This window comes from Jaculus jaculus, chromosome 3, assembly GCF_020740685.1.
Source record: "Jaculus jaculus isolate mJacJac1 chromosome 3, mJacJac1.mat.Y.cur, whole genome shotgun sequence".
Lineage (NCBI taxonomy): Eukaryota > Metazoa > Chordata > Mammalia > Rodentia > Dipodidae > Jaculus > Jaculus jaculus.
In genome coordinates this window covers 170,129,265-170,142,003 of record NC_059104.1, presented here as the reverse complement: position 1 = coordinate 170,142,003, position 12,739 = coordinate 170,129,265, and the positions used below count along the sequence as shown (strand labels likewise).

The following is a 12,739-nucleotide window of genomic DNA, read 5'->3' as shown; positions in this document are numbered from 1 at the left end:
CCACAGCAAATGAACTCCAGATGCTTGTGTCACCTCATGCATCTGGATTACATGGGTTCTGGGGAATCAAACCAAGGTCCTTTGACTTTGCAGGCAAATGCCTTAACCACTAAGCCATCTCTCCAGCCCCTACTTTTTTTTTTAAGGAGCAGCTTTATCCCTTTACCTTACATCATTCAAAAAAACATTTTACTTATCTATTTGAGAGACAGAGAATGGCTGCACTAGGGTCTCCAGCCACTGCAAACAAACTCCAGACACATGTGCCACTTTGTGCATTTAGCTTATGTGGGGAATCGAACCTGGATCCTCTGGCTTTGCAGGCCAGCCCCTTAACCACTAAGCCATCTTCCAGCCTTGAGGGCTGCTTTGTGTGAGGAGTGCTGCATTTTCCAGTGTATCTGTGGTGTTTCTGTGCCTGGGTCTAGACTGTCTGAGTTTCAGTGCACTGTGTGTGCACTGTGTGGCCGGGACACTAGTTCCTTGGACCAGCTGGAGCCGGAGGGGTAGGCTGGCCAGGGGAGGCTGGAGCAGAGACCCAGTTGCCCACAATAGCACCTAATGACCAGTAAGCACTGAGTGTGGCGGAAGGCTTCTCAGGATGCTAATTATCACTGCTAATGAGTCAGGGCTCAAGACCCAGCGGAGGCAGGAAGTGGGTCCCCACTGGTGCGTGGCAGGACCAGAATCCCTAACCACTCAGCACCATAAAGGGGCTGCCCTCACTGACTCATCTCCCAACGAAGCCTAAAACCAGGGATCCGGCTAGTAAAGTGGATGGAGTCCACAAGCCAGGAGGAAAGCCTTCAAGGGAAGAGTCGGCCTGAACCTGGCAATGTAGGACATCAAACATGAGATGCATCAGATGAGGAGCAGCTTTGCTCGCAAGGTGAAGGTCGGAGGCTTGGCTCGTGGGTGTCATTGATGGGTACTTCCACAAGTGGACAGCACGGGCAGCGTGAGGCAGGGAGGAGGGCCTACAGCATTGGTGGAGACACGGAGGCCTGTAGACCCTAGCTCAGGCCTGCCAGCTTGGGGTGGGCCTGGCATGGATCTAGACAACTCACATATCCTTAGCCATCGGGAGATTTACTCTCACCTGGGTTGCCACACCATCTCCTCACTGGATCCCCAACTCACCTAAACCCAAAGCTAACCACAGTCTGATGCTCTACGGAGTCTCAGGGTGGCCTCGAACTCACGGCGATCCTCCTACCTCTGCCTCCCAAGTGCTGGGATTAAAGGCGTGCGCCACCGCGCCTGGCTCACGGTTTGATTCTCTTCAAGCCCTCTTCTGCTTTCCCATGTGAGCTGGGCCTCCCCGTCACCCATCCTTCCTCTTCCCGTACACCTCCACCGCTCCCTCTGGAGGGTGAGATCACCTCCAGCGTCGCTCCTCAGGAAGCATCCCACAAGGGAGACTTCCTACAGCTGGGCACAGCTGTCGCTAGCAGAGGAGGGTTCCTATAGCCAGGGTAACAAGCGCAGATAGAAGACCGGTACAGGGCATCACCTGAAACGACTGCGGATGTCTGTGCAGGTGGTATAGTGGGGTTCAGAGCCCACGACTGGGTCCTAAGGACATTCCTCCTCAGTCCTAGCGCTGCGCCGCCAGGGAGCGTGGCAGGCAGACAGGACAGGAAGCAGCGCCCAGAGCGACAGCACCCAAATACATGCGTAAGGAAGCGCCCACCAGGTCCCAAGCAAGGTGACAAAAAAAAATAAAAATAAAAATAAAGGGATATTTGGAGCCAGGTGTGGTAGCGCATGCCTTTAATCCCAGCACTCGGGAGGCAGAGGTAGGAGGATGGCTGTGAGTTCGAGGCCATCCTGAGACTACATAGTGAATTCCAGGTCAGCCTGGGCCAGAGTGAGACCCTACCTAGAAAAACATAAAAACAAACAAACAAAAATTTAAAAGACTAAAAAGAAAAGGGGGTGGAATAAATTCTAAAATTCTCTCTCTCTCTCTCTCCTCATATAGCCTCTAATCCACCCAACTCAGAGCTTTAAATTAATTCTGGATTCTCTGACATGGGAAAGGCATGGTTCTCTTGCCTGCTCCTACCCTGGTTCCTACACAGTCCCAGCCCCAGGAAGCCTCCCCTATCCCCCAGCCTGAGGCTATATCTCAGGTCCCCCACCTCTGGCCTCTCATCCTCCAGCCCCGGGTGCCCCTCCCCATGTCCACCCACTCCTTCCTGCCTCTCAGCCTCCGAGAGGCTGGTCCTCGTTCTCCCACCCCAGTCCCTCCTGAGGGTCCTTAGATCCCTGCCTCCTGTCCCCCAGCCCATAGGAAGACAGGGTTCTGTGTGAGTGCAGACACAGGGCTTTCCTTCCTCCAGCAGAGCCATCTCTCCTTAAACCTTGCACTAGCCAGGCCGGGAGACCCCCATCTTCCCCGTATCTTCCTCTGGCCGCTCCAGGCAGCTACAGTTTAGGCCCCTTCAGGGCCTGTACAATCAGCCTTTTGACAGGCAGAGCCCCCCAAAGCAGGTGCAACAGCCTCTGTTAGTACCTCCCCCTCACCCCCCAGGTCGGAGGCTCAACCCTCCTTCCAAAGATGGTCACTGCCCAGGGGCCAGTCCTGCCCCCTCCCCCTGAGCCACGCCTGCTCCAGGACAACCCAGTGCTGCCTCAGCACAAAGAAACCAAGGAGAGATCGTAGGAAGGCCTTGAATGTTAGAGCAGTCATCACCTAAAATAAAAGCAACGGCTCAAACATGAGGTAACTGGGACTTTGAGAGACGGTCCCTCCCTCAACCCACCCACCACCGAGCTCCTCTCCCGGAGTCCCCGTGTTCTGTGGGATGACAGACTTCACAAGCTCTCTGGGAGACATCTCCCAGCATGCAGAAGCTCCCTGATCCAGGAGCTTCAAAGCCACAAGCTCAGAGGAGTGGAGAAGCCCAGGTGCAGGAGGTGCCAATGTGGCCGTGGATCTCCTCAGGGTTCCCCAACTTCCTGAGAGGCTGAGGGAGAGAGGCCCCTTCAGGCCACACACACACACCCTTTCCTCCACACCAAGTCCTGTCTTTCACCCTGATCTTGCTTTTGGTTTAATCCCCTTGCTGCTCTCTGGACTTCCATAATTACTTCTCTACAAGAGGCCTGGGTTGACAGTGCCGGAAATTCTGAGTGGGGTGCAGGTGTGGTCATTAGGAGTTTCAGCAAAGAATAGAACCTACACTCCTCAGCCACTTCCAGTCCCCCAGTTAATTGTGAAGGATCCCGGCCACCCAACCTGTGCCTGAACACAAAGACACCTTGTTCCTGCGAGGCCCTCCTTGACAGGCAGGGATCCTAGAGTCTTGAGGAGGAAGCACAAGTGTGAAATCTGCAGCAGCCCATGCAATCCGTGTTCACATTCATCTTGTCCCGACCTTTAGCCAGGTGGGACCCAGGTCAGAGTGTTGAGGAACCAGACCTTGGTGAGGTCTTGCTGGATCAGTAGCTCAGGTGTAAGGGCTTACACACACGCGTGTTCATCCACACACTCACAAACGCAGGCACTATGCACACAGATACACACCCACAGTTGCACTACAACACCAGTGTGCAACACTCCTCACAGGCACACACACACATACACAAGCCACACTCTCACACACACATAACCACTTTTCCAAGAATCAGGCATAAACCGGGCGTGGTGGTGCATGCCTTGAATCCCAGCGCACAGGGGGGGGGGGGGGCGGAGGTAGAAGGATCGCCGTGAGTTCCAGGCCACCCTGAAACTACAGAGTGAATACCAGTACAGCATAGGCCAAAGTGAGACCCTACCTCAGAACACAAAACAAAGCAAAAAAAAAAAAAATGCACATTTTTAGCCGGGTACGGTGGCGCACGCCTTTAATCCCAGCATTTGGGATGCAGAGGTAGGAAGATCGCTATGAGTTCAAAGCCACCCTGAGACGACATAGTGAATTCCAGGTCAGCCTGGTCTAGAGCGAGACTCTACTTCGAAAAACCAAAAAATTTACAAAGATACAAGGACCAGAACATCCTCCCCTACAGACCTGTATACTAGAATCAGGTATGTATACACACACACACACACACACACACACACACACACACACACACATCTTAGTATCAGGCAAATTCCAAGCAAATCATTACCCAATAGACCACAAATGCAATGTCATCCTATCTATACCCATTTCCCAGTAGCAGAGGGTCCCAGCGCTGTAAAGAGGAACTTTCTTGGACCTCACCCAATACGTCTGTCCCTGTTGCGCGGGGCTCCACCTCTCCTTTGCCCTCACTCCCTACTATGCCACTGCAGAAAGGCCCCATTGCAGTAGGACACTGTCCCATGTCCACCATTCTGGGCTCCTGGCGCAAGCTTCTCTTCTGCTGGCCCTTCAAACAGAAAAGACCACAGGGGCTGGAATAGGCTGCAGGCAGCGACCCCTGCTGGACACGTGCAGCATTACACCACAGCTCTGGGGTACAGTCATTCATCCCTCCCCAGCCTGACGTGGAGGGGAGTAGAAGAAAGGGGAGAGAAAAAGAGAAGAAGAGAAAAAGGAGCAAAATGTTTAGTGATCCGACCGTGGAGTCCGGGGGGCGGGGCGGGGAGGGAAGGGGAAGGGGGCCTCAGGCTAACTTCCGTTTCTTACTTCAGTCCATTCAGCCAAGGCTGCTAGTATCCTTTCCCAAACCCAACACTGGCCGGGTCTCTCACAGGAAGCTTCCCCTTGTGGGTGGGAGGGGAGGGGAGGTGTCCTGGTGGATCACAACAACGGAGTCCGAACTCTCAGCCCCTCATGTCCCACGAGGCCCAACCCTTGCCTTGGAGGGGGGGGGCAGAGGGGAGCCCTCAGCTACTCTTTATTCAGCTGTTAACCTGCTGAGATACCTCACCCACAACTTGAACCTTTCATGTCTGCTCCATCTGGACAAACAATCCAAGAAAAGGGCAGGTGCTTAGGGAGACAAGGGTCCTGGGCTCGGGGGCCTGGCCCCACCAAGCCCCGTGCACGAGTCAGTCCCTTCATGGAGCCTGTGCTCCTTGTACTAGAAAACAGCAGCCTCTTTGGGCTTGTGAAGGGGATTAAACGAGATCATAGCTGTGAAAATAGGGCTCGGGCAGCTGTAAACTTCTGTGTGCCTGGGCAAGGAGTTCTCCTTACCGCTTAATCCTTTGATCCCTGCTCCCACCTCCAGCACACCCCCCCCTCCGCCACCCAGCGAGCTTGCAGGCAGCAGGGAAGAGCTTGCGGCCTCTTCACCTTCCGTCCACAGCCCCCAGCACCCACCGGAGCCTGCCACCCGCCAATCTCAGCAAGATGTGGGTTTGAATGGAAGGAGGCCGGACAAAGTATTGCGAAGTACTGCAAAGATGCACCGGACTACAACTCCCAGAATGCCTCGCTCTCAGGGTGCCATAGGGGTGGGGCCATAGGTTTAACCCCTTCCTTATCAAGCCCTTTTTTTTTTTTTTTTTTTTTCCTTTTCTACTGGGCTCTGAGGGTTGGTCTCAGACAAGGCAGGGGCAACCTAGCAAGGTGGTCACATGTTCCTGGTACAACTGGACCCTAACCCACAAAGCATCTGTGCCTCTCACTCACCACACCCACCACCGCCTCGGCTCCATTCTAAATCTCTCTCCCACACAAGGACAGTCTCCAGGCTCCTAGCTGTGGTCTAAAAGTGTCCATGAAGGTGGGTGGCTCACAATGGCGGCAGCTAGGCGCACTTGCTTCGTGCCTGGGGCCAAGTTCTGCGCTTTCAGATGCCTCTCAACCTCCCCCTGAGGCCAACAGGGTTACCTCCATCACACTTCCTGTGTCGAGGTTCCAGGGAAGTCAAGCCACTTGCCCAGAACCTCACAGCTCTGGAGTGACCAAGGCCTGTCTGCCATAGTCTTTGCTCCAACTTCAAAGCCTCCTCTGGACTCAGAGTGACTATCCCAGCGAGAGCCCCGAAGCGCCGGGCTCCATGCATCCCAGCAACATTGTTGGGAAGTCCTCCCCGGATATCTGACTCAACTCCCCCTCTGAGGCAACCAAAACCCAGTGGCCTCCAGTTTTTCAAGGAGGGTAAATGAGAGGGTGACTTTGGAGACTTCGAGAAGTGGGTCACGTCACTGGGGATCTGGCCTTTCCCAGGGAGCAGGCAGCTGAACAATGGGAGATAAATGTGTGAACAGCACCGTTACTAAATATATCGACGTCCCGAGAGGATGGATGGGGAGTCTGTGGTCCCCACCCTGGAGGCCACAGTCCTGTGGCTCAAACAAGCCAGGACAGTCAGAGCATGGGCAAAGCTGTCCTGGCTGCTCCTGCCTGGTTGGGGGTGGGGGGACAGCATGGAAGGGAAGAATGCCTCATCTCCCAGCTTAAGCTGCCAAACCCAACTGGCTGATTTGCATATTACTTTGCATTCATTTGCATGCTACTTTCTGGGAGGGCCCACGTTCCTTCTTCAAATGCTGCCTCGCCTTGCCCTCGTTTCCAGGGCTTCCGCTGGTTCACTGAAAGCCCATGCTCAGGCAGGGCAGGGTGTCTCCTCAGGCCCTGGTCAAGGGCACTGGAACAGACCAAGATGTTGCAAACTTACAAGAATATTTGTGTGAGGCAGGGTGTGGTGGCATACGCCTTTAATCCCAGCACTCGGGAGGCAGAGGGAGGTGGATCGCCGTGAGTTTGAGGCCACCCTGAGACTACAGAGTGAATTCCAGATCAGCCTGATCTTGAATGAGACCCTACCCTGGTGGGGGGGGGGGGGGTGGAAGAATGTTTATGTTAGGCTGACAGTGCTTGCCATAGGCCAACCTCAATTGCCTGCTCCTGTCCCGCTGCCTCAGCCTAGCATGACCCTTCATCCTCAGGCCACTCTGAACGCCCCCAGTCCTGGCACAAGTACAACCATGCCATCTCTGCCTCTGGCGCTTTGCACAGCGCGTGCACCCCCCTTCCCAGAACTGCCCTGCAATTTGGCCAGAAGTGACTCTTCCTTCAAGGCTGGCCCCTATGATCCCTCCTCCTGAATGACATCCCTTGGCCCTGGCACGGATAGGGAAACAGCCAGCCTTCCCCCTGCCACAGCCCATGTCCTTCCAGAGTAGCCAAATTTGGTTGGACGGTAGCTCCATGAATGGCTGCTAAAGGGACCCATATTCCCTCTATCTGGCTGACTCGCGTCATATGCAGGAAGGTCATGGTGGACCGAGGCTCTGCCTCCAACTCCCTCTTGTTCCTAAGACCCCTTCTCCCTCATCCCCAGCCCACTCGTGTGGTCAGGAGATCCCACAGCGCTTCTGCACTGGGTGGTCCTTCCCGCCATCTATCCTCAACCCCGTTTAGGTCCAAGCCTGCATGTTTATCATGATTCCGGGAGAGGGCTCAGGATTTATCCCTCACTGAGTTCGCAATGCATAGTTGGAACAGAGACTGCTCCTCTCCCTCGCTCTGCCTGGGCTGTGTATCTGCCTCTCTTAGGTCACTGTGTTCCTGACCAGGACAATGACCCAGGATGAAGTAAAAACATAAGGCCAGACCAGGTAGCCTGGAGTAGCCGAATTCTGAAGAGAAGGCACAGGGTTCAAGGCATGCGTTGTCCAGGCAGGAAAAGATGAGTGTGAAAGTACTAGGCTGGGCAGATTGGCATGTCCACTGTAGAGAGGAGGGCAGCAGCCTCTATCTTAGTGTTTCTCCCACTCAGAGGCTGCACTGGCCCTAGAGCCCGGCCTGGTGCCCCGAGTGAGGTGGGAAGTGAGATGACGTAGTTCCTCTCCTCGAGAGACATCATAGCTGGCTGGCAAGGGACTCACATGCAGGAGTTTGAGCCATAGTTTCCCATCCTAGAATGTCAGGGGTGGAGACTTCAGGATGAGCCACAGGGTCCAAAGGAAAGGGCCACCTGGGAGGGCTTTCTATGGGAGGCAGTCTATCAAGAAGCACTATTTTCCTGAGGAAAGGCCCCAGCCCCTTTGGGATGGCATTAGAAACCCTACAGAAGCTGACCCCCTCCAGTCCTCCACGTCCCTTCGGGCTCCTGCCAACCTCAGCTCATTCTGCCCCTTGAACACAATGCCCCTTCCGGGCGGCCGCCTTACCGTGCTGTTCCCTCTGATCCTTGTCTGGGTGACTGTCACCTGTCTTTCAGGACCCAGCCAAATGCCTCTCCCTCCAAATCTTCCCCCACCTAGCTCGGTAAGACTGTGGTGGCCAGTTTCCACCTCTGCCTCCCTCATCAGACTAGACATGGTACTGGCTCACTAGCCCCATGGTCAGGCACTGGGGACTCCATGGGAAATAATGAACAAATGAATGAATGGGTGAATGAACGAGGGAATCATGCTGAGTGGGTAGATTCTACAGGCCCCGAGCAGCAGACGTCAGGCAAGGGCAGGCCCAGCATAGCAGCACAGCTGAGGATGAAATACCCAGTCCATTAAGACTGAAGGGGGGGGGGGGCTCTGCTGAGAGCACTGCCCCCCAACACCATTTGGCTAGATCCCAGCCAGGCCATCAGCCGTCCCTGGGGACAGGAGGCTGGAGTGGGAAGCAGGAACAGTGGCGGGAGCTGCTTGGTGGGCTGGGGAAGCCAGGCTTGGGGGTGCAGGGAGCATAGGCAATTAACCCTCAGTGAGCTGACCCAAGCACAGGTAATCGAGGGCTTTGCGCAGCCTAAAGGCTGGGGGAGGGACAGGCTAAAGAGGAGGTCCAGCCTTGCAGGCCACAGCCAGGTCCATCTGGCAAGAAAGGGCCCTATGATCTCAGACTCCGGGCATATTGAGTAGGAACTCCACAGCATCTGCCCCAGTATCTGAACCATGAGCTTTGACCCACCCCCACCCCGGTCTCCTGGATCACTCAAGTCCAAGGCTGAGCTTCAGACTTCCTGAATTCCCGAAGATCCCCTTCAGAAGTCCGGGTGTCACTTACCCCTTGGTCCACTTGACCCCAGGCCTCACAGCTCTGCATTGGGCCTGGCCTCTCACGGCAGGACCTTTGCCTCCTGGCCCCATCTCTGTATTCCAGCTCAACCTCAATAGTGCAGGTTTCTGAAGGGCGAGTTTGATCCCGTCCCTTCCCTGTATGAAACCTCCCCAGGCTCGGGGGGGGGGAGCCTTTGGGACAAAGCCCAAGGGACCTTGGAGTTCAAAGTTCTGTAGGATGTAGATTCGGCGTACCCCTGCAGCCACTCCCCCTGCTGATCTGTGCAGCTGTATCCCTGCTCCCCACGTGCCCAATCCCACCCCAGGATCTCTGCTCATGCATTCCCCCACGCACCCCACCTGTTAGCTTTAGACTGACCTTTACTGCTTCATTATTCTTAAGCCATTTCATATCTGTGAGGCTTAGGAGGCCCCAGAGGGTGAATCATTATTGCCTATTTCTTTTCCACATCTCTCCACAGGGCACAGGACGAATTGTCCCATGCTCACAGAGGTGGCTACACATTCAGCCACCTCCTCTCTCCCTAGGTGGGCCACAGTGTCTCAACTGTGCCCTCAAACACTGAAGGAGAGAAACACCTCCCTGCACACACCCTCAGATGAACATAAACACGCACACACACACACGTATCTCAGGCACACAAAGACCAAGACACACACACACGTTCATACTCACCAGCCCATGATCACACACCCACGCCAGAAGACTTACGTGAGCACACAGATCCACCTACAGGCTTACAGAACACTTATCCAAGCTCTAATTATACACAAACATAGATGCGCACATGACCAATCAAACAGATAGTTACTCTATCTTACAGACATGATACCCATGATAACATGCAAACAACCTGACACACACTTATGTATACACACAACAGCCTCCACTCACACTCAAACGTGAGCAAGTAAACTTCCAGAGCCACACACTGGTGCTCACAAACCCACACAGGCTGCACATATAACCCCAGTGGCCCCTGAATCCTAAAGGCCCCTCTACACCCAGGATGTCTCTTACACCCCATTGGCTTACACACACACACACACACACACACACACACACACACTCATGTAGCTTGGCCTAGACCTCTCCACTGACTTGTGCAAATGTGCATGCACATTTGCACACACATGCACACACAATCACCTGCCTGCCACCATCAGCGTCCCTGCAGAACCCTATCCACGGAGTCCCCTCTTCACACCTGCAGACCCTGAACCACAAGGCTGAAACACAGCCCTCATTCCAACAGTTCTGTGGCTAAATAGTGAGACCAATGCTTTTGGGTAAAGTTGCATAAAGTGATGGTCCTGAACCCCAGTTCCATGAAGGGTATTACCCATGACCCTCTCTTTTTCCAGGGCCATTCACATCCCAAAAGACAGAGACCCTGTCCCTCTCCAGGGTCCTGAATTATCCCATCTCAGCCCCCAGAGCTCCTTGAAAAACTCCTAGGCTAAACTCCACCTCTACCCCACTGCAGCGCCCCGAGGAAGGGCTCAGGTTCAACCCCTCCCCCAGCCCTCCTCTGGGACCCCAGCTTCACCGCCTCCTGGCTGGAGGCCAGGCACCCCTCCCCATGCACCAAGGCACCCAACGAGGCTGCAGTCCCACCACTGGATTCCCAGGAACAAGATTGATCCTTCCACGTGGCTCGGCTCCATGTCAACCCCAGCTTCTGGAGGGACCCCCTGGACCCCGTGTGCGGCATCTCTGGCTGCCGCTGCTCACCCGGACCCCCAGCCCCTGGCTATACTCACGGCTCAGCCGGTCGTGCCGCGGGGTACTGCTGGCTTCTGCAGAGGATGGAGTGGCCGCATGCCTGCCCCATCACTCCTCATCATCTGCCTCCCTGGCCAGACTAAAGTGGCATCTCGCCCTGTCCCTCCTGCCCGGAATTCTTGGAAGGGCGCCCCCAGCAGGCACAGGATCCAAGAGCGATGGCCTGTTCCCTACTCTGCCTGGACTCAACACCCCGATCCAGCTCTGCCTCCGGGCTGCTCCACTGCTCCGCCTGCCTCTCTGGCTGCCACTGCCTCTGCAGCTCGGCTGGCTCTGGGAGGAGGCTGGAGCAGGTCTGATAATACAAGAGGGGGAGGGAGGAGGGAGGAGGAACAGAGAGAGGCCCAGACAGAGAGGGAGCGAGGGAGGGGGAGAAGACACACACAGAGGGAGAGACTGAGTGATGCACAGACCAGACGGAGACAGGAAAAGAAACACACGAAGAAGGAGCAGAGCCATAGAGTTCAAGATGGAAATACAGAGATCGGAGAGGCCTGAGGGAAGCTCACAGAGAAATCAAGCTGGGGCAGGGGGAGAGAACAAAATCAGAGGAAGAAGCGGGAGCGAGACAGATTGAGTCACAATCTTTTTGCTAAGTAAAGATGGGGGACCGAAACTCAAGGAGGCAGGTGGACATAACCTAGACTCTCTGCAGCCCCCATCCAGAGTCCCTCAGGGTGGGGACACACCTGTGCCTTCTTTGAGTCTGAGGGTGAGGCTTCATGCAGAATTAGCTGCCACACCCTCTGGGCACCCTCACTGGCTTTATGTTGCGTCCTAAGGCACATCCCAGTGTGAAAGTGCCACATAGCAGATTCAGGGGGCTTTATTTATTCATTTGAGAGAGCGAGAGGCAGATAGAGGGGATGGGTGCACCAGGGCCTTCAAATGAACTCCAGACATATGTGCCACCTTGTACATCTGGCTTTACGTGGGTCCTGGGGAACCCGTGTCCTTAGGCTTCACAGACAAATGCTTTAACCTTTGAGTCCTCAGAGGGGCTTTTTTTTTTTTTTTCTTTTCAACTGGTGATATTTGGGCACAGACCCTTGTCACAAAGCCCACCTTTGGTGACAGCCTACCTGGGCCACTGTGGGAGCCGATGCTTGATCGTGAACTTTTAGGAGTGATGGGTGCCTAGACCACAGCCTGCCCTACTCAGCCTTCAATGGCCTTGGGCTGTGGACATGGAGGGAAGTCTGCTGCTCCTCTTCCATGGGCCCAGACAAGACTCCTGTGGACACAGCTTTAACACCTGGGAATGGGTGCATGCAGCAAAGGGACAGGTAGAGTGTTGTTACAACAGAGCTCCTGTTGGGTGGGGGGAGGGACCACGCCACATCTTTAGGCAAGGGGTAAGTTGGAGCCCTAGCTCTGCCACTGATTTACTCATTCATTTATAAACACCAGCCTCATCAGCTGGGGCTCAGACTGTCCCTTGCTTAGAGAAGCATCCACCCAGGGGTGTCCCCGACCCAACCGGGAGCTTGGTGACATTTCTGGAAGAGAGGATCTGGGCTGGGTCTTTAAAGGCAGAAGGAGGATTGAGTCCAGGGAGAAGCTACAGTGACCCCCAGTGACCTCAACTCTCAGAATGATGTGGCAGCGGGGAGTGCCACCCCCTCCTCAGGCTCCAGGCAGAGAACTTCCCCGCCCCCCCCCCCCAGACAGACTGGAAACCTGACCCAAAGCTGAAGGGCATGGGATGAACGCAAACGACTCAGGCTGTGCAGGCAGGCAGCCAGTCCAGGCAGAGGGCTGCAGAAGCCTTGGCCCTGCAGCCTGAGATGCATCAGGGAATACGTGAGGGAACTGTTGCTCTCCACTGGTGCCCCAGAGGTAGATCTCATTCCTCTGCAAACTCTGGTTTCCTCACTCAGAGAGAATAAGGGCCAGCCCCGAACTCCCATCTTCCTCCTCAGCCTGACATCACCGGATCTCACCGCTCCATGGGATGGTTGTCTCATAGCTCCCCTCACATCCCTGACCCGTTCATGGGCTTGTGAGTAAGATGTAGAGTCAGAAAAGTTCAAAGGGGGACC

At 55.0% G+C, this 12,739-nt stretch overlaps 1 protein-coding gene across 2 annotated transcripts in view; it reads right to left on the bottom strand.

Annotated features, from left to right (window-relative positions):
- Window positions 1–10,983, bottom strand: part of Pde2a (phosphodiesterase 2A) — a 104,069-nt gene extending 93,086 nt beyond the window's left edge. The window contains exon 1 of one of the 2 annotated variants that reach the window (XM_045145480.1): window positions 10,676–10,983. In XM_045145480.1, the coding sequence (XP_045001415.1) occupies window positions 10,676–10,746 (71 nt within the window). In that variant the 5' untranslated portion in view covers window positions 10,747–10,983. The remainder of the gene's footprint in view (window positions 1–10,675) is intronic. The other variant, XM_045145482.1, reaches the window with a different exon arrangement.
- Between the last annotated feature and the right edge of the window lie 1,756 nt (window positions 10,984–12,739).